Source organism: Sinocyclocheilus rhinocerous, unplaced genomic scaffold (assembly GCF_001515625.1).
Source record: "Sinocyclocheilus rhinocerous isolate Xijiao unplaced genomic scaffold, SAMN03320098_v1.1 scaffold416, whole genome shotgun sequence".
Classification (NCBI taxonomy): Eukaryota; Metazoa; Chordata; class Actinopteri; order Cypriniformes; family Cyprinidae; genus Sinocyclocheilus; species Sinocyclocheilus rhinocerous.
In genome coordinates this window covers 1203515-1223288 of record NW_015647952.1, presented here as the reverse complement: position 1 = coordinate 1223288, position 19774 = coordinate 1203515, and the positions used below count along the sequence as shown (strand labels likewise).

Below are 19774 nucleotides of genomic sequence, written 5' to 3'. Positions count from 1 at the left end.
GGTTGCTGAGGAAATACAACAACTTTGCGCTGTGGATCGCCGGATCGGCTTTCACCGTGGACGAAGCGGAGTCCAGCCCGGGGTCATCACATGTGGTTGCTGCAAGCCCGCCGGCCTCTGCTCACTCTAGCCGCCGGCCTCCTCTCACTCAAGTCGGCCAATCACAACGCACCGGATAGCTGGCCAATCAGAGCACACCTCGATTTTCAGACCGATGAGCTTTGTAAAAATCGATGCGTTTCAGAAAGGCGGGGCATAGAGGAGAAACAATAATGTACAGTATGTGGAAAATAATGTGTTTTTTGAACCTTAAAACGCATAAACACATTTCATTACACCAAATACACAAAATAATGTTCTTTTTAGCAATATCATATGACCCCTTTAATGCATATTAAAACTCCAGCACAAACTAATTTATCACAATTAGATTTTGAAATTTTCTGATGAAAATGTGAGTGGTGCCTATGCAAAACAAACCTTCATGATGCAAGGTGTTGTGGATGGTTGCTAGGACATTGCTACTATGTGTCTGCTAAGACATTTTGCTTGGTTGTTAGTGAACTGCCTCAGTGCGGGCTCAGCAGAAGTGTGGATTGATTTCTGTTACATAGGGAAAGCCGCAAGCGTTGAGTGTCCAACATTCCACAATTCATCTTTTTTACTTTTTATCTCCTTACCTCAAGCCAGGAGCACACATCTCTCTCGCTCATCCCCTTTATCTGGCTCTCCTCTCTGAACTCATCCATCATGCAGTCCATCAGATTCATCAGAGACCTCACCAGGCTCGTGTTGGACGTAGGAGATAATTCCTGAATGCCCACACAAAACACACTCCATTAGTCCGGACCAAGAACCCGTGGCTAAATGATTAGTGGTATGCCATTATACTGGGCAAAACTATCTTAAAGGTACGCAAGACATGCTGTGATTTTGGTTTGCTGTGTGAGATAATAAATAATAGCTGGCTAGACAAAAATGACAAACAAGGTTGTGAAGAAATGTGGCATTTAAATGAGTGGAAGAAAGTGCTAATCTGTCAGACAAAAACTGTATTAATCAAAGTGCACTGTAAGCACTAAGAGACAAAACAGGACTGTCTGGAAAAGTAGCATTAAAAAAAGAAAGCATGTAATTAGTGCTTTATCCCATTCTGAGCTCAATGCATGCATGCAAGCAAGCACAAAAGAACCCCTAATTGCAGAAGCATGTTATTATTAGGAAAGAAAATGCTGTATTTAATGTCTGTCGTTAATTGAGACCATGCAAGAATTTCCTATTCCTTCCAGAGTAATAATTATGGCATATAAAAACTAATGGAGTTCTTTTCTGTAGTATCACTGCATTTTTATGAAAAGAGGTCACACATTTTTCTTCCAGCTTTACCTAAATTTTAGTAAGACCAGGAAAAAGGAAATATTCAGGCAGTTTGAAGAAAATATAATATTAGTTAAGGGATGATCTACAGTCATCATCACAAAATAAACCTCAAGGCTACCAGTAATTAAGACCCAATGCAAAGTTGAAGGGTCTTGTATCATCCTAAAGGGGTTTATTTTGAGCTTAAGAGAATTGGGAACTGGCTGAAATAATTTGTCAATGCTTCACATGAGAAGAATAACAATTTATGTATGTGGAATTTAATATCAATATAATTAATGATGCCTTTTAATTCTGTGGCAAAGCACTCCTCATTATTTGCAGCATAGTTACAGCTGTACCTTAGTGCCTTTGCGGATGAGCTGAAGACATGCTGGCAGCATGCGGTCAAAGAGGCCAGTTATGAGGTCTTTGTGCATGGAGCTCAGAGTAGACGGCAAAGTGTTGAACCAAGACAGCATCAGAGGCCGCCATCCCAACATGTGAGGCTCCATGTAGATCATACCACAGCGAGATACCTGCGCAGAAAGCAGTAACGTCCCAGCTTGATAAAAGAACAGATACACTACTAGGTCAGCAAGATTTTTTATAAATGTTTTTGAAAGAAGTCTCTTATGATTACTAAGGCTACATTTATTTGATTAAAATTAATGTAATTAATTTGCAATTAAAAAAACAACAATATTGTGAAATTTAATTCTTTTATATATATATATATTTCTTTTTTACATATTTTCAGCAGCCATTACTCCAGTTTTCAGTGCCACATGATCCTTCTGAAATGCATTTCTTATTATTATATATGTTGAAAACAATTATGCTGCTTAATATTTTTGTGGAAACTGTTAATACATTTTTGTTTTTTAGGATTCTTTGATGGACAGAAATTTCAATGTAAAAGTCTTTACAGTCACATTTGATCAATTTAATGCATTCTGGCTGAATAAAAGTATTAATTTCTTAATCATACTGACCCCAAACTTTTGAACAGTAACATTTGACTAGACAATGTGACTTATGTAAATATCAAGAAGCAAGCAAACAGCACTCATTACCACTGTAGTCCTTTCTAAAGGATGTGGACACACAACTCCAAAGGGTACAAAACTTTTTATATATTACTTAGCCATCTGGAATGGTGCATAGTTCAAACAAATAGCTTTTTGTTCATCTGCACGGCAGCTGCACTGGGTTACTCATAAAGATAAAGGTCCTCTGTGCTTAATGATTTGATGAATTGCACATCATCAAGGTTACGTGATGGAAACAGCTGTCGGAAAGCAGCTCCCACGAAAGGCCCATGTGAATGGTAGAGGTGTAAGTGAATTGCAAACTGGATGCTTATGCACAGGTGTTAAGCCGGAGGAGACATCTGGGCCAAGCATGACCTCGAGAGCATGTTAGCTTGTTCAACTGAATTCTCATTGAACTTTGGTCTAGTTTGCAGCAGGCCATATGAGTCAAGCATCAATATATAAAAAGGAGGAGAGCAAGACAGAAATTGCGAGAGACAGATATGGGCCAAAGGGAGATGGTTTATGCTATAGCCAGGCCTCTTTAGTTTTCTGTCAAAGCTAGACAAGATATTCACACAAATTTGATCTCTGTCTCACTCTTTCCCTCTGGCTCTGTCTCCGGCGTCTACTTTGATCTGATCTGGTGACAGTCGCAAACAACACAAAAAAAACATGCAGACATTCACACACACACACACACACACTTTGATATTTTCACACTCTTTCCTTCTCTATAACATGCTTTTTTAATCTCTGTCATCATCATCCATTCTTTTGAATCAGAGCTTCTGCCCACACTGGGCCAGAAAAAGCTGGGATTCACAACTATAAGAGCCTTTCCTTAGGCTGGGATGTGTGAGGCAGAAGCTCTGTCAGATACAAAGCCATCTTAGGAGAAGACACTGAGATAAATAAGGGGAGGAAATCGCGTTGGTGTTTCTGAAAGAATGAAATTCAGTTGCGACATGCCATTATGCCATTCTTGAGTAGGCTGGGAGAGGGGGGTAAGCGTGGTGTGGGTGGGTTATTGCCAGTGAATTGGTAAGTCCTCTTTTGACAGGTTTGCTGAATGACAACAACAATCTCATTTGATGGTCTACTTTCTTTTTTTTGCAACCCAAAACATTAAAGGCAGCCTTAGAGATGTCTCGTCTGATAAAGATATAACAAAATGCGTTGGGAAATGTGAGGATATATTTTCATCAAATTTCATCATTTTTATACTGTATTGTATTTAAAAGAAATAAATATGTGCACTGTAGGTTTGCCTTTGTAGGTGGAATATATTAAAGTCACATATTATTGGAATATATTGCAAATGCCTGCTGAAGCGATCCCAAAGTTAGAAACAAGTGGATGAAGTTTTTTTTCGATAAGATTCGTGATCCTTACAGTCTTTCATGTGAGCCTGTCACAGTAATGGCATGTCATGTAATGGAGGCCTTGCAAAGAGGCTTTTATAAAGGTTGAGGCTGTTATGAACTAAATTGGACACAAAAGTAAATTTGCAGCCCATGTGTGAGCCCCAGAGCAAAGTGATTTTTTTAAATGTGAGAAATAAAAACTTTATCTCTTTAGTAGAATATAAAAAAATTCACTTTAGAATATCACTATAATCATAGGGCTTTTAGAATAAAGTAATTGAACAATCTAAAGGGGAGGTCACACTACACTTTTCTTCCTATTGACATCCATTCATAGGCATGCAAAGACGAGACACCGGAAACACACGCTTATATGTCACTATATGTCACGGAGTGACCTCTTAGATAAATTAAAAGAACACAAATGTTTTAAGCTTCATGTTTGCACCATTGCAGGATAGTGCAGCAGACTGTATATGTGACCCTGGACCACAAAACCAGTCTTAAGTTGCACGGGTATATTTGTAGCAATAGCCAAAAATACATTGTATGGGTCAAAATTATAGATTTTTCTTTTATGCCAAAAATCATTAGGATATTAAGTAAAGATCATGTTCCATGAATATATTTAGCAAATTTCCTACCGTAAATATATCAAAACTTAATTTTTGATTAGTAGTATGCATTGCTAAGAACTTCATTTGGACAACTTTAAAGGCGATTTTCTCAATATTTTGAATATTTTTTTTGCACCCTCAGATTCCAGATTTTCAAATAGTTGTATCTCGGCTTGTCCTATTCTAACAAACCATACATCAATGGAAAGCTTATTTATTCAGCTTTCAGATGGTGTATAAATCTCAATTTCGAAAAATTGACACTTAAGACTGGTTTTGTGGTCCAGGGTCACATATTTTTAGATTTTGTATTTACTATTAATTGTCATATGTTGACTTTGTTTTTAAAAAAGATGCCCGCAGAGTGTGACATATCATATCTCGACTGCTGCGGTATCAGAAGAAATTCTGCATGTGACCACAAATCTTGATGAACCACATAGCTGTCATTGAAATGGTCATCTTACCGTGGCTGGTGAAGCCACCTCCAGGTCCATGGGCTCAAAGATAAGGCTCATCTGTGGGGACATCTGGATGATCTCTCCACTCATGAGACAAAGCTTCTTATTGTCATCCAGTACAGTGTTCATGTTCTCAATCCACACTGCGTCCACAGGCCCATCAAAAATCAGCCACTTTCTGTCAGGACTCTGGTGGGGAGGCAGAAGACAGTCACTTCAGACTCATATTGAACAATCTAACTTCAACTTTGCTGTGTGTGCTGTGGCTGCGTCTCAATAAAATAGGTATAATTGCACATCATTATTTTTTTTTTTACCACTTTTACTTTTTTTGCTGTAGAACAATGAAAGACGACAATTTTTCCTAGCATTTTCTAAAAGTTGTTCTGGATGTCTGAAGTTAAAAATGAGGGTAACTAACATTTCTCCAATACAAGAAAAATAATTATACTAAAATTTCAACACTGTCACATTTGTTTAAGCTTAAAATGCTTGCATTATTTTAACCTAGTTCTTTCTACCGATAGCTTTTCCCGCTAAAACGACCTCAATTTTGTAACATGCCTTCATAGCCTCCAGCAAAAACAGTGGCAATCAAATATGAAACTAAGTGTGAAGCAAACATTTGACACTTGTCTGCTCTTATTATGTTCCTTTTTATTCCTCAATTACAGCTATTAGAGGATCTAGGTTCGCTCCCCACCTTCTTGCTGTGCCAAAGACAATGCTCTACCATGTCTTCTGCCAACAACTGTTTTAACGTAAACATTTCTATTGTAAGCCGGTGAAACAAAGCTTCAAACTGTAATCCTTTGTAAATGAGGGTAGGATTGCACTCAGAACAACATCAAAGTCAGTGGGTAAAAGATGGCACAGATTTTGGCTTAGTGTTACCATGGTGAAGAAAATATAAGAGCTGCAGATTTCAAGCAGACAGCACTACTGTATGTGAATGTTCTTTGTTTTGAGATGGCTTTAGATTGAAGGCAGTGAATTTAATGTTCAATGCTATTTATGGATCTAGATTTTTCTGTACATGGAGAGACATTACTTTTTACTAAATCTTACACAATGTGCACTAAATGTGATGGAGCGAGGGATGGATGGATGAACAGATGAGCATAGAGAAGTAAATAATAGAACTGATGCATAGAAGGAGGGAGGGATGCATGGAGGGATAAATGTATGTATGGATTAAAAAACGGACAGATGATGGACAAAAGGAAAGGAGGGATTAAAGGAATGTAATAACAGATGTAAGGAGGGATGAATGGATGAAAGGACAGAGGTATAGATGAATAGATGGATGAAGGGAGGGAGGGAGAGATGAATCAATGGATGAATGGATGGATGGATGAATGGATAGAGGTATAGACAGATAGATGTATAGATGAATAAATGGACAAATAAGATGATTGTAATGAAAAATGTACCTGGGAAGTGGCGAATGCTCTATAGCTGACAGCCAAGATGCCATCTGACCACTCATGGGACACAGGATCAAACTGTCCATACAGCTGGCCCATAGTGATAGACTTTGGGTTGATAACAGTGATCTGAACCCTGTTCTCCTCCATCAGTCTCTGCATTCAAATCAGGTTAAGTTGGATTGATACTATAACACAACACTTCCACAACTTTTTGCAGCACAGTTTTCAATTGCATCATATCAGCATGTGTATGAATGTGCTTCACTGCAGTGATTTATAGCAGTACCATCACTAAATGTGTTGTCTGTTCTCTGAAAACACAAGAAATCACATTTCCTTTCTATAAAAACATTTTACTGACGTTTTAAGTGTTCTATTATGCAAAAAGAGCAGTTTGTATTGTGGTATTGTGATACAAATTCACATCCAGTTGGAACTGCTTGAGGAATGTGGGAGTCTTTGAGACTTTGGGAGTTCACATCCTCTGGGTACAAGAAAAAAGTACTCGAAAACAGTCAATAAGTAGGATAAAAGAACAAAAGTTTGAATCTTATGTAACAGACATACAATGCTGAATGCAGAAAGTTCTACTCCCACTGTGACCGTTTGAGCAACACCGTTTTGAGTTTTTATACACAGTTGTCCATTTACAGCACCTTCTCACAGATGTCATGCAGGGCTGCGGCGAGCACGCGGTAGGCAGACGTCTTCCCACCAAAGGGTTCTCCCACCATCATGAAGCCGTGACGCACAATCATCATTTCATAGATCTGCAGGATCTTCTCAGCAAAGAAGTCAGTGACCTGCAGGTTCATCTTAGCGCTGTTTTCATTAATAGCCTCAAGCAACACTCTGTAGTCTGGTTTTGGAAGCTTGATTCCAGGGAATAGATCGGAAGTGATGCCCTGGACAGATTCACAATGACTGATAAGTTAGTGAATATTAATTGGAGAATTATACATACATTTTAATGACTGCATATTTAGAATATATTGATACAGATGTGATACCTCAAATAATGGAAGGTCATGAGACAGAAATTTCGGGAGGTTGACATCAATAATAGATCTCAGCAACAGAATATCCTCATTCTCCTCTGGAAACTTCAGCTGTGACATGTTAAACACAGGGAGAGAAAGAGGTTTGACACTCAATAAAAGATTGGCTTGTGCCGTCACTTTTCCAGGGTCTCCAGGGAGAGAGTGGCATTCAGCCACATTGTCTTTGCTCATTCTTTACCATCACAGTCATTTGCAACTCAGACCTGAGGGGTTTAGAGCATGCCTTTGTCTCCAGAAGTAATTTCAAGATGGCAAAAGTGTGCAGTCTCGGGTGTGATGGTGCAAAGATTGTTGTGAAAATGACACAGGTGTATTCATTTGTGAGAACAGTAAACATGACACAAGCAAGTGCTATTCAAATTTGGCAAAACGAGAAAAGCGAATGGGAGCTGCCAAGGTCAGGTTCCTCCTCTGCCCATTTCAGCTCTGTGAAATTTGGTTTTGTGGCTTTAATATTTCAGGCACCTTATTGTCACACTATAAACACAGTAGGAAGAGTAACAGTCATGTACACATTCCAGTAAAATACAAGTTGTCATTCCTTTCTTGAATGCTTGTCCTGTTTTATCCACCATATTTAGTTATTTAGGCCAGTGACTGGATTCTGCAAATAAATAATAAACTCACTCCCTAAAAATTCATGTAATAACAGCATTTTAATTAAAGTTGTCATATCATGAAAAAAGTTTTCATGACATTTTGAATATTAAACTCTTAAATCAACAGTACACTTCCTTCCCAGTGATAAAAGACAGTATATGCACTATGGATGCTACTTGGTATTTTAAAACTATGCCCACCCAATAACAATGAGGAAACAAGGGCAAACTAGTATAGATACTTTAATTCATAATTCACTGCAACTGCAGCTCTGGATATCTTCTGATGAATCCCAAATAAGACTGTTGCAATATACCAGTACTGACAATGACTGTGATATAAAAAAAAGAAAAGAAAAAAAAAAGAAAAGATAAACATATAATATTTATATATCATAATAATGTTATGTTAATTCAACAAATACAATAATATTGTAAATCCAGCATTAGCAATATAGCTGACACCTTAACATAGTAGGTGGCGGTAATGCACCTTAACGCTGGTTGAAACCCGTTAGAAAACAGAAAAAAGAAGACAGTGTATTGCTACTACTGCTGCACAAAATCACATCAGAGGAGATGACAGATGAAAACAAGAAACTCTACCCACACCCGAAAAAGTTAGCTCGTTACAGACACCCCAGTCTGCAGGAAGTGCCAGTCAACAGTACTTTTGGTATGCTTTTTTACACTTTTGTTTACAAACACTCTCTCCATCTCCCTATACTTGCATTTTGAGCGATTTTGTATTCATTTATTTAATTTTGTTAATTAATTTATTTATTTTTGGTGAATACACAAAATAAAGCATTATTTCATTAATTATTTTCAAAATTTCTATAGATATTGCAGTAGTATCGTATGGTGATGAGAATAGTGTAGTGAAAATCTGGTATTGTGACATCCTTAATCCCAATGCTAGAAACGTGGCTTAAGTTTCTATTTTCAGCGGCACAATGTACATTTAACCTGTCACAATACAATGAATGCTTTTCTTTGTGACTGTTATAGAAGGATGCTGCTATTAATAAATGAAAAGCGAGAATCAGTGTACCAAAGTGCTGTTTCTTGTCCACCCTAACTGGGCCTAAATTTTGATTCTAAAGGGTTCGAGGGAGGGTTAACATGGTAGCCTGATCTCATTAGTGTTCATAGGATTTCATACACATGTCGACGTGTAAATTTTTGAGCATTTGGACATATGCTGTCAAGTACAATATGTACTTATTGTACTAAAACTATGAATGTAGACGCAGCTTTATAAATTCCTCAAGAATCCTATACATATATATTCATTAAAATTTTATTATAAATGTATTAGTATAGTTAAATTTTACTAATGCATACAGTAGATACATTTGAGAAGACAACATTTTAAATTGTAATTTAAATACAAAAAGTTGTGCTGCTTAATATTTTTCTCTTTGATGACTAGAAAGTTCAAAAGAACAGCTTTTATTTTAAAAATAAATCCTTCTTCTTCTTTATAGTCTATTTTGATGTGTCCTTGCTGAATAAAAGTACACATTTCTTTCAAAATTGTATTAATGCAGTGATGTGACTAGAAGAAAAAGTGTATTTACAGTTCCCTGTTTACTAACAATTGTTGGACATTAAAACATTAAACATTAAAATACTTTGTTCACTAACTTTAGTTTGGACAGTAGCTGTTGGCATCTTTCTTATTTGCACCCACAAGATGCCAAACTGCTGCCGTGGTTACTATGTCAACCACTGTGAGTTCGGGATAGCAGAAGTGACTCTTTTATTCTGCTCAGACACAGAACAATAGGATTCACTCCTCCAAATAAATGCAGCTGCCACTCCTAAAACTTTGCAGGGAGTGAGTGGCCTGTGTGACTCTTGACAGGAGACATGGCTTTTATTTAGATGGTGCCGTCGTATCAGAATAGTAGAGTAAATGGAAAAACAGCATTCATCTTGCTCGAGGCATATTGTGTGCAGTGCAGTTGTTCCTTTGACCTGTCTTCTCTGATGGCCTATGGCTGCACCGCTGTTCTCAGTGTCTGAGTGTCGGTAAATGACAGCTGTATGAGCATATTCCCTTGTGCATACTAAATATGCTTTTAAGGAAAATCAGTTCAACAGTAATAAATCAAAGATCAAGGAATGAGCTCAGGCAGAGTCACCTATGAACATGAAAATAACTGTTCTGGCCTTGCTTCAGGGGATCTGCTCATACTGAAATGAGCATACTCTATGGTGCTCTGTACACAAGCTTTGACTGCCTGTCTAGCAATCAAATGGAATTATAGTGTAACACATGACAACTGCACTTTTGTATTGACATTTCAATCTGAAAAGTGTGCTGTTTGAAATCATGCTTCCTCACATTCTGTTCTTTACACATTAGAAATGACGAGAGAGAGAGGTGTACTGATTGGAGCCCATAATTCTTTAGGGTCACACAGGTTTTAGCAAAGTTCTCAGTTTCAATAGTTTGTGTTTTTCACAGATCTGCAATTCTCCAGGCTGCTGAATTGAGTGTGAACACTATTTATATTCAATGTCAGATTCATTTGGCTTTGATCCACAGGCAAAAAGTGGAGCGTGCAATGGGAATTGAGATGAAGTGGAAATGTTTCACTCCTCTGACCCTTGGTAACTCTGTGCTGATAACAGTGGCAGTCGAAGAGGAACTGAGCCAATTGCAGTTGGGAGTCATTCAGAATTGCTTTAACAAGTTTATGAAGCGCTCAGAAACAGTGGCTCAGCAGAAGCAGCAGGAGCCAAAACATCTAGATACTAAATGAAATTAGATGTTAAATCAAAACAACAAAGGCCTTCACATTCATAGACAAAATGAAATCTGATTCTTCAAATAACAACATTATAGATTCAGGCCACAAATGTTGCAAATAAAGGGCCATGATTTGAAATGCAACTGTAAACACCACAGAGTAGTTCTCTTGTCTCTTGTGACTTTAATCAGTTATGCTGAATTAATATATTTTATATTATGTAATTAATATTTTAGATGTAAGTCCACAAACTATGCATATATATGTGTGTCACTGCAAAGTTAAAGCATATTATTTTTGATTAAAATATTTAAATCATAGCATGGTGATAAAAATGCAACATAACATAAGGGGATTTTTTTTTTTTTTTTTTGGAGATACAGGTCCTACCTTCAGGTTCCCTGCGGCAGTCAGAACAGATTTGACAGCTCTCATGCCATAATCATAGTGGTGCTGGGAAGAGAGCTGCTCAGAGCACAGTCTATACGTAGCTACAATCTTCACTGAGAGCGGTCGTGCTCTGACAAATCCACAGGAATACAGCACAATCTCAGCTATCAGAGCATAGTCTGGCACCATCATAGCCACTGTTCGGAAGAGAGCCTGCAGCAGACAATTACACAACATTCACAAACACAGAACAAGCACTATATGCTCCAATAAAACAGGACAGAAACACACAGTGAACAGTGACAGCAAGAAATAAAGAAACATTATAGGAACACTTTCAATGAACAATATGTACATAATCATATTCATAATGAAAAATCATTGAATATAAAAAGAATAATCATTAGATATTCTGTAACACTTTGCAGTACTCTCTAACTTCTCTACACTAACACACTTACTTATGTTAACATTAACATAAGTTTTCATATATCATTTTCAGTGAGGCTATATATATTTATTTTCCTCTGGGAATGACACACTCAAAAGTAAGCACATTCCATATGCAAAGCAAATCTTTGCATGAATTAGGTTCTCTACATGCCTTCAGGTTGTCAGGCAGCTCAGAGCGTCCTGCATAGCCAGGGTTCATTGTGATAAAGACAGCACAGGTAGGGTTCAGTTTCAGCTCTGTCCCCTCAAACTGCAGCATCTCAGCATGGGCAGAAATACCTGAAGAGAAAATAATAATGTACGCATCCAAACCCAAACAAAAGAAATCTCATTAGACTGACAGATTTATGCAATTTAAGTATCCAAACACTTAATTTGACTGGACTCATCAGGTTCAGATGTAGGCATCTATTAAGCATATAGGGGGTTTGGAGAAAAAAAATCTGTAGCTCCATTGATTGAACCTTAAAATCCATTGTCAACATTTAACTCAAAATGTGCACACAAACACACACCTCTCTGGATGGTTAGAATTTGCTGAGCCACCACTGAAAGCACTTCCAGATCAATACGGTTGAACTCGTCAAAGCAGGCCCAGGCACCGGACGACAACAAGCCCTGGAAGAGACCAAGTATCTTTACCACGACTTAAAGCAGATGTAGTCTGAACACTCCTGTGCTGCAAGATAACTGACAAAGGGTGAGCAGGATGACATTAAAACGCAAGCCCTTTGCAATTCTAAGCTCTCTGATTAAGATACAGCTGTGGCTCCCTGATAGTACTGAGGCTGTGCAGCAAAAGCATTACAATCTTTGCTAGCATACCAACCTAAAAGGAAAACTAACATGCATGTTAAATATAGATATAGTGTGCCCTAAAAGTCTAAGACCACTAGAGAAAATAATTATATTTTGCTTTTATCTAAAATTTTCCAATACAATCTTTTTAAATTAAAGGGTTAGTTCACCCAAAAATGAACATTCTGTCATTAATTACTCACCCTCATGTCGTTCCAAACCAGTAAGACCTTTGTTCATCTTTGGAACACAAATTAAGATATTTTTGATGAAATCCGAGAATGTTCTGACCCTGCATAGACAGCAACGCAACTGACACATTCAAGGTCCAGAAAGGTAGTAAGGACATCGTTAAAATAGTCCATGTGACATCACTGGTTCAACAGTAATTTTATGAAGGTACGAGAATACTTATTGTGCACAAAGAAAACAAAACCAACAACTTTATTCAACAATTCTTTTCCTTCATGTCACTGTCCGCTGCCATTCACGAAAGTACCATGACGCATACATGTGCATTCCTCTGCTCATAAACAAGGCGCAGCGTGTTCTAGGCGCATGCATTGTGCTACTCTCATTAATGGCGGCAGATGGTGACGCGGAGAAGAATTGCTGAATAAATGTGTTATTTTTGTTTTCTTTGCACACAAAAAGTATTCTCGTAGCTTCGTAAAATTAAGGTTGAACCACTGATGTCATATGTACTATTTTAACGATGTCCTTACTACGTTTCTGGGCCTGGGAACATTTCACTTTCATTGCTGTATATGGAGGGTCAGAAAGCTCTCAGGTTTCATCAAAAATAACTTAATTCGTGTTCCAAAGATGAACGAAGGTCTTACGCACAGGCGTCATGCCCATTGAAACCAAGGGGAGAGGATTTTGAGTCCAGCTTTTAAAAGACAAAAAATAGCCGAATAATATTTTTTTATATTTTATACACCGGTGTGATTAGATCATTCAGTGCAGCACATCACCAGTTGCTAAATTCAAATCTGCATTCGCTGGCTGACGCTGAGCCAGAGACAGATGCGTTTTACAGCGCTATGCATTATAACCAATCACACACGATTCTGCGGAGCTTATCAATGCAATGACCAATCAGAGGCATTCAGATGAGTCATTGCTGAAACGCCAGAGTTTTGTTCACTGTGTGAGATTATATCAGTTATACAGTGCTATTGTGGCTGCTGTGTGTCCCATGACGAGCATGACGAGGCTTCCCCCACCTTCACTCGTGCCCCCTCATAAATAATGAGTGCAGTTATTAATGACAGAATTTTCTTTTTTGGGTGAAAAATCCCTTTAACACTCATTTTAAAATGCCTTAGTATTTGTATATGCTCCTCTTTTGCTTTAATGACAACAGAACTCAAAGTTTAGAGGAGCATCTTGAGTTTCAATGGAAGCAGTTTATTTATTTATACATACATACATACATACAGAAAATTAACATGGTCATTCTTATAATGAACTAGAAAATATTTTTATTCATTCTACTTTTCTTTTTTTTTAAATGTTCAAAATCATAAAAAATTGTATTTCCCCCAGAATAATGTCTAACCGAACTTTGTATTTAGAAAAGCTCAATTTAATTAGAAATATTTTTGTGGGGTCAGTAATCTGGAAGACAACACAAGACATGATGAGACAAGACAAATCTCATTATGTACTATTATTTCGAAAAGTTCATAACCCCTTTCTACAAGCAAACATTTTTTTCTTCAACAATTCTGGCATTCTGAATATGTGTTACTATAGTAACCAGTGATGGCTAGTGGTGCAACGGATCGCAAAACTCACGGTTCGGATCATATTACGGATTTTGAGTCACGGATCGGATCATTTTTCGGATCAGCAAAAAAAATTCTGAAAGCTTATTTTAAGCAACCACAGCAAAAACTACTATCTTAACTAATAAAGTCAGTAAAAAAAGAAGAATAATTACACAAATTAGATGAATACAACATAACAGTTACAGTAGTATTCAGGTGCAGAAATTTAATAATTAAGTGTAAAATTACACAATAGTGCTCACCGCACAAGTTAAATACAGATTAATCTCTGTTAAAGCTGTGATGTTATTTGATTAGCAGACAGAAGCAGGTATTTATTGGCTGCTGTCTCTTTAAGACCAAACGCACGGACCTAATACTGACACACATCCGGTTTCTTTCGCAGCTGTTTACGTTCATTTAAGACATAACCAACTGTGTTTACTACAGTACTCGCCAAAACAGGTATTTTAACATAACTTTGTGTGTATGTGAAAGAGGAATCAATTCGCTGTTCACGCGGTGTCTCTCTCTCTGCGTGTGCGCGCTTGGGGTGTTTGCGGCAGCGGCTGAGCGTATAGAAAACAGCGCGTGAGTTAAAATTGCTTGAATGTGTAAATTGGCAAGACAAAACATGTGCAAATGATAAACTTTCACTCTATGATGGTTAAACTTAATAGTTAATTCGCAAATCACATGCGTGCCGAACCGTGGGGACCTAGTGATGGCCATGTCACTCAGTGTTGTGCTGTTCTGTTTGAGAGGTTTTTTCTAAAGGCACATGATGCTTGACCTCATGTGTGTTATTAACCATCAGTTCATATTAGCATTTTCCACTAACCTAATGCCACATACTGTTATATTATTATATGTTCTTTTTTTTTAATATAAAACATTTTGCTGTGAGCTGAATAATTCAGATTTACATATAACTTGGCTAACTATTCATGACATGCATCATAATTATAGACTTTGTAACACTAACCTTAAAGAATTTGCCCAGTGCAATGTAGTCCAGGCCATCAGAGCAGTTGAAGACTACACACTGCTTAGCTATGGCTTTAGCCAGATCTTTGGTGGTTTCGGTCTTGCCAGTACCTGCAGGACCCTCTGGGGCTCCTCCAAGATGTAAGTGTAAAGCTCCAAATAGAGTTCTGGTAAAAAAGACATGTTCAAAAGGTGAAGCCAGAGTTTATATTCATCCAAAAAAATAAATAACCTTTACTGAATTTAATAATATTAATTGATAATTCAGATTGTTTCATTTTGAGAGATGAAAATAACAAATTACTATTCAAAAGTTTGGGGTCTGTAAGATTTTTAAATGTTTTTCAAATAAGTCTCTTATGCTCTTATTCACCAGGGCTAAATTTATTTGATCAATTATCCAGTAAAACAGTAATATTGTGAAGAATTATTTATAAAAAATACTTTCAAATGTAATTCATTCCTGTAATGGCAAAGCAAAACTTTTCAGCAGCTATTAGTCCAGTCGTCAGTGTCACATGATTTGCTGTTCAAGAAACATTTCTTATTATTGTGTTTAATAGAGCATCCTCTGGGTGCAGCCACGCTGAAAACTACTGCCTTTGCTTTTTATGCATAATGTGAAGAATTCTGACCTATAGCAGCGATCAGTGAGAGGGGTGATGACCAGTCGTGGTGTGTTTCCAAGATACTCATAGCCGTATGCCAAGCCTGCATTGATCATCTTTGTCTGAAGCTGGTTTTCCTTCATAGACAGGGTCAGATCAAAGAGCCGAGAGGGGGAAAAAAAAAATCAAAGCAGATTATCTGAGTGTCCAAAACAATAGCAAGACACAAATCATTTTCAATCACACTTACAAACACTCAAATAGACTTACAATCCAATAGTAGCGTAGTTGGCTGAGCCACTCAAAGTTGGTCTCATCATCCACACCCTTCTGTACCAGAGAAGCCAACACGTCCCGAGCATGAACGTCAAGCACCACCAGTGCTCCAAGTGTTACTCGGTTCTGTTTGGATAGCTTGCCACGCACCAGAGTCACAATGTCATCTATCTGAGTATTGTTCTGCTCGAGATAGGCCTGAAGAGCCTGAATCAGAACACAGAAAAAAAATGCAGTCATAAGTACAGTAAGACAGCCATTATTGCAAAATAAACCCAACTTAAAATGAGGCAGATAATGACTACACATTATCCCGGCTACTATATGGCTAATTGGCAAATAAGTAAATAGATATGAAATTTTAAACTGAGTTCAATTTATTTTATTATATGAAAAGAAAAGAATATCAGCTGCGTGGACAACTGTCTAGTTTAGCAGGTCACTATGCACAAATATATAGTAGAATGCCATGAATCACCAATAAGAATGAAGTATTCCACAGAGCTGTGCAATAAAAGATTATATTGCTACTGTATGTATGTATAACATACCTTTGGTCCCTTTGCAATGGCTTCATGGATGTCCTTTGTCCAGTAAACCTGTGACACACAGAGCACTGTCTGACCTGGCCAGGCCCTGACCCAGTTGATCCTTAGGTCTTTGGGATATGCTTCAAACGCCTCTCCAATCACCTGACAGCCAGGAGTCAAGAGAGCAGTTAGCATTTTACAGTTCTAAGAATGGCAGAGACATGAATATGAAGACTGACATGAAATTCATCCACTCGTATAGTTTGAAACCATGATCCTAAATTGAAATTTTACCCCTTAGAGTTCCATAATGTTTAAGGTAAATAAAGTTGAGATTTTAATGTTTTTATTTTGAGTAATTCTGTGGTGTGGAGAGGAAATTTAAGTGTCTGAAAAGAAGGCTGTAAATACATTTGCGTTCATTATGCATGTTTTTAAATAGCATTTTCTTTCGCTTTGTTGTTATAAAGATTTTGCGTTCATAAGTAGAAAAAAACAATTAAATATATAGCCCTAATGCTTCAAAGTGCTTCCAAAAATATATATATTCAAAAAAAAATCCTAAGTGGGTGAATGTTTTAAGAGGCACTGTATATCACTGTATTATTAACTCTCTCAAAAACCAAAAACTGTCATTGTACAGCCACAAGCAATTACCTGTGTAAAGGATTTGTCAACAGAACCAACTAATGTACAAGCCAGACTAAACTAAATCGAATCCAATTAAATTGTTTCAATTTCTGCTATTCAGAAATCCACTGACTCAGAGAAAGTTCATACACTTCTGTACCTTGTGAATGGAGTGGAGCATGCCGGTCTCCAGCTCCAGGAGCCATTTCTCCACCTGCCCACGAGCTTTAGATGTAGAGATGATATCCAGCAGCTCCACCACCTCTCCTTCGCTGCTCCTCATATGAGTGATGTCCAAAATGTCAGTGAACACGACGTTAGCAATACCCTCAAAACACTTCTTCAGGTGGGGCTGCACCCTGGAACATAAAGCCGACGGTGAACTGTTGCCTGTTTCCAACACAAGTTTGATATTTCATTTGAGGTGACATGCTTCAGGAACACCTAGATGTTCAGAAATCTCAGGTTCAGAGAAAAAGCAATACTCAAATGTGTAACACTGTCAGACGATAGCATGGACGAATTTTCCCTGAGTCAGTGACTCTACTAACTTCATTCATTATCACTTCCACCCTCTAGTACGTTGTGATACACACTTCAGCAAAACAGCTGCTGCAATTCGGATTTTTTTTATTTCTGTAAAGCTAGAATTCCCTTTCAAATATAATAGAAATGTAGGAGACACAAAAGACGAGTGAGAATGACACAGCGAGAGAGAGATAAAGAGAAAGAAAGCAAGAGAGAGGTGATCAGAACTGGTAATAGAGCAGAAAGGCAAGGCCAGCCAAGGCCAACATTCCTAGTTTGTGAAACCAAAAGCCCTATAGTAGTACAATTTGAACTTGCATTTGAGGCATCATCATTCATCATTAAACAAATACCTGGGGTGAAATATAACTAGATTTGCTTATACGTTAAGGGCCTGCACAGGGGAGCCACAGCAGAGAAACTAGGCCAGAGTGTCACAGGAAGAAGAAAAAGCACTATAATTAAATTCCCTCAGTAAATACTGGGTTTTAAGGGGTTCAAATTGGGTTTTCTGAGGCCGAGGTGAAGCTAAATTGCTTTTCATTTGTCCTTCCCTGTTCCTTTTGAGGCCTCACATACTAAATGTTTATGTAGGCAGCAGTGGTTAGGTAGGCGGCGTAACATCAGTTGGATTTGCCATGGGAGACATGCCAAAGTAGGCTATATGAAAACATAAGATATATTCATAAATATCACAGGCTTGAGATTAAAGCTCTGCAGAGTGAATGCTGTGTTTCTTATTTCATGTTAGAGTAAATTACATCCAGCCTGCATTCTACATCAAGGTGAAAATTCTTGCATTTGCTAAACCCTCAGAAATCTTGGGACTTTGTAGCAGCAATTTGAAACTACTAATATCCAATAAATACTACTAGTCATCGGTTTCAAAGCTAGATGATAAAAATACCATGTAAAACTATATTTCAGAGTGTGAGTTGTAGCGATACAGTTTCACTCAGAGTTATTCTTCATGAAAATTCAGAAAAAGAAAGCATAGCAGCACTGCACATCAAAAATTGACCCAAACTTGCATCATCTTAAGGTTTTTTGAATAATTGATATAGCACAGACTGATCTACCATAGTTCTTTCCGACATTCAGTCACACAGTCTGGCTTTATTATAAAGCAATCTATCAACAAAGCGAATCCAAAACAGCAAGAATATTGAAAACAGAAGACTTCAAAATCAGATCCTCTTAACTGCTGACAAACAATATTCCTCAAGCCAATAAATCATGTTGCTTCCAGAAATGTCACCTTTAAGCCTCTTTTCCTTTGAGGATATGGAGAAAGTGTGAGATTACTGTAACTCACACCACACTAAAAGTGCAAACCCACAGAAATCCTGACACTTTCTATAGCTTCAGGAACATTTGTAACTGCACCGGTAGAAATGGATCAAGCAGAATGATCAATAGTGGTTGACCAATATGTTTTTTGATGGTCAGTGCCTATACTTACATTCAGAAAGCATGATCGCTGATGACAGTTACAATGCCAAAATATACTGTATACACTACCATTCAAAAGTTTGGGATCGGTACTTATTTTTTTATTTTTTTTATTTATTTGAAAAAAATTAATTCTTTCATTTCAGATAAATCTTTTAAACACACACACACACACACACACATAAATAATTACATTAAAATAAAAATACAATTTAAAACATTAAAAAATAATGGATCACAGCTTCCAATGTTTTCAACATTGATAATAATAAGAAATGTTAAGCTGTTTTTCAACAGCATGCTTATCGACATAATCACTTTAGATACATGTAGAACAGAATATATGTCTATAGTGAGTTTCCATTTCAGAGAGTGTTTGTCAACTGTGAGAAAATTGTCTCTGAAGAGTCTGTGATGAATTAGGATAGTGCCTCTTAACTCGCATAAAAGTGCTGAGGTTTTTTTTTTTAAACTATGGACACTCGTTTTTTCAAACCTCTGGGAGGGAGGCAGCATGCCTCGTGATGCTCAATGACCTTGTTTTCCGCACACTCCTAGATTTGAGTCCCTCCAGACAAAATCCATAATTCCTATTTGACGGTACAGCCAGGTGACTTTTTTTTTTTTCGTTTAGAGGAGAGACAACAGATATTGATG

General features: G+C 37.5%; 1 protein-coding gene across 1 annotated transcript in view; it reads right to left on the bottom strand.

Moving 5' to 3' along the window:
• Positions 1 to 19774, bottom strand: part of dnah7 (dynein, axonemal, heavy chain 7) — a 72295-nt gene that overhangs the window by 43867 nt on the left and 8654 nt on the right. The window contains 15 exon segments of the mRNA XM_016513896.1: positions 681 to 812; positions 1722 to 1898; positions 4845 to 5027; positions 6272 to 6421; positions 6925 to 7173; positions 7279 to 7377; positions 11081 to 11293; positions 11685 to 11812; positions 12049 to 12151; positions 15092 to 15260; positions 15729 to 15838; positions 15972 to 16184; positions 16529 to 16669; positions 17298 to 17520; positions 18077 to 18120. Of these exon segments, the coding sequence (XP_016369382.1) occupies positions 681 to 812; positions 1722 to 1898; positions 4845 to 5027; positions 6272 to 6421; positions 6925 to 7173; positions 7279 to 7377; positions 11081 to 11293; positions 11685 to 11812; positions 12049 to 12151; positions 15092 to 15260; positions 15729 to 15838; positions 15972 to 16184; positions 16529 to 16669; positions 17298 to 17520; positions 18077 to 18120 (2334 nt within the window).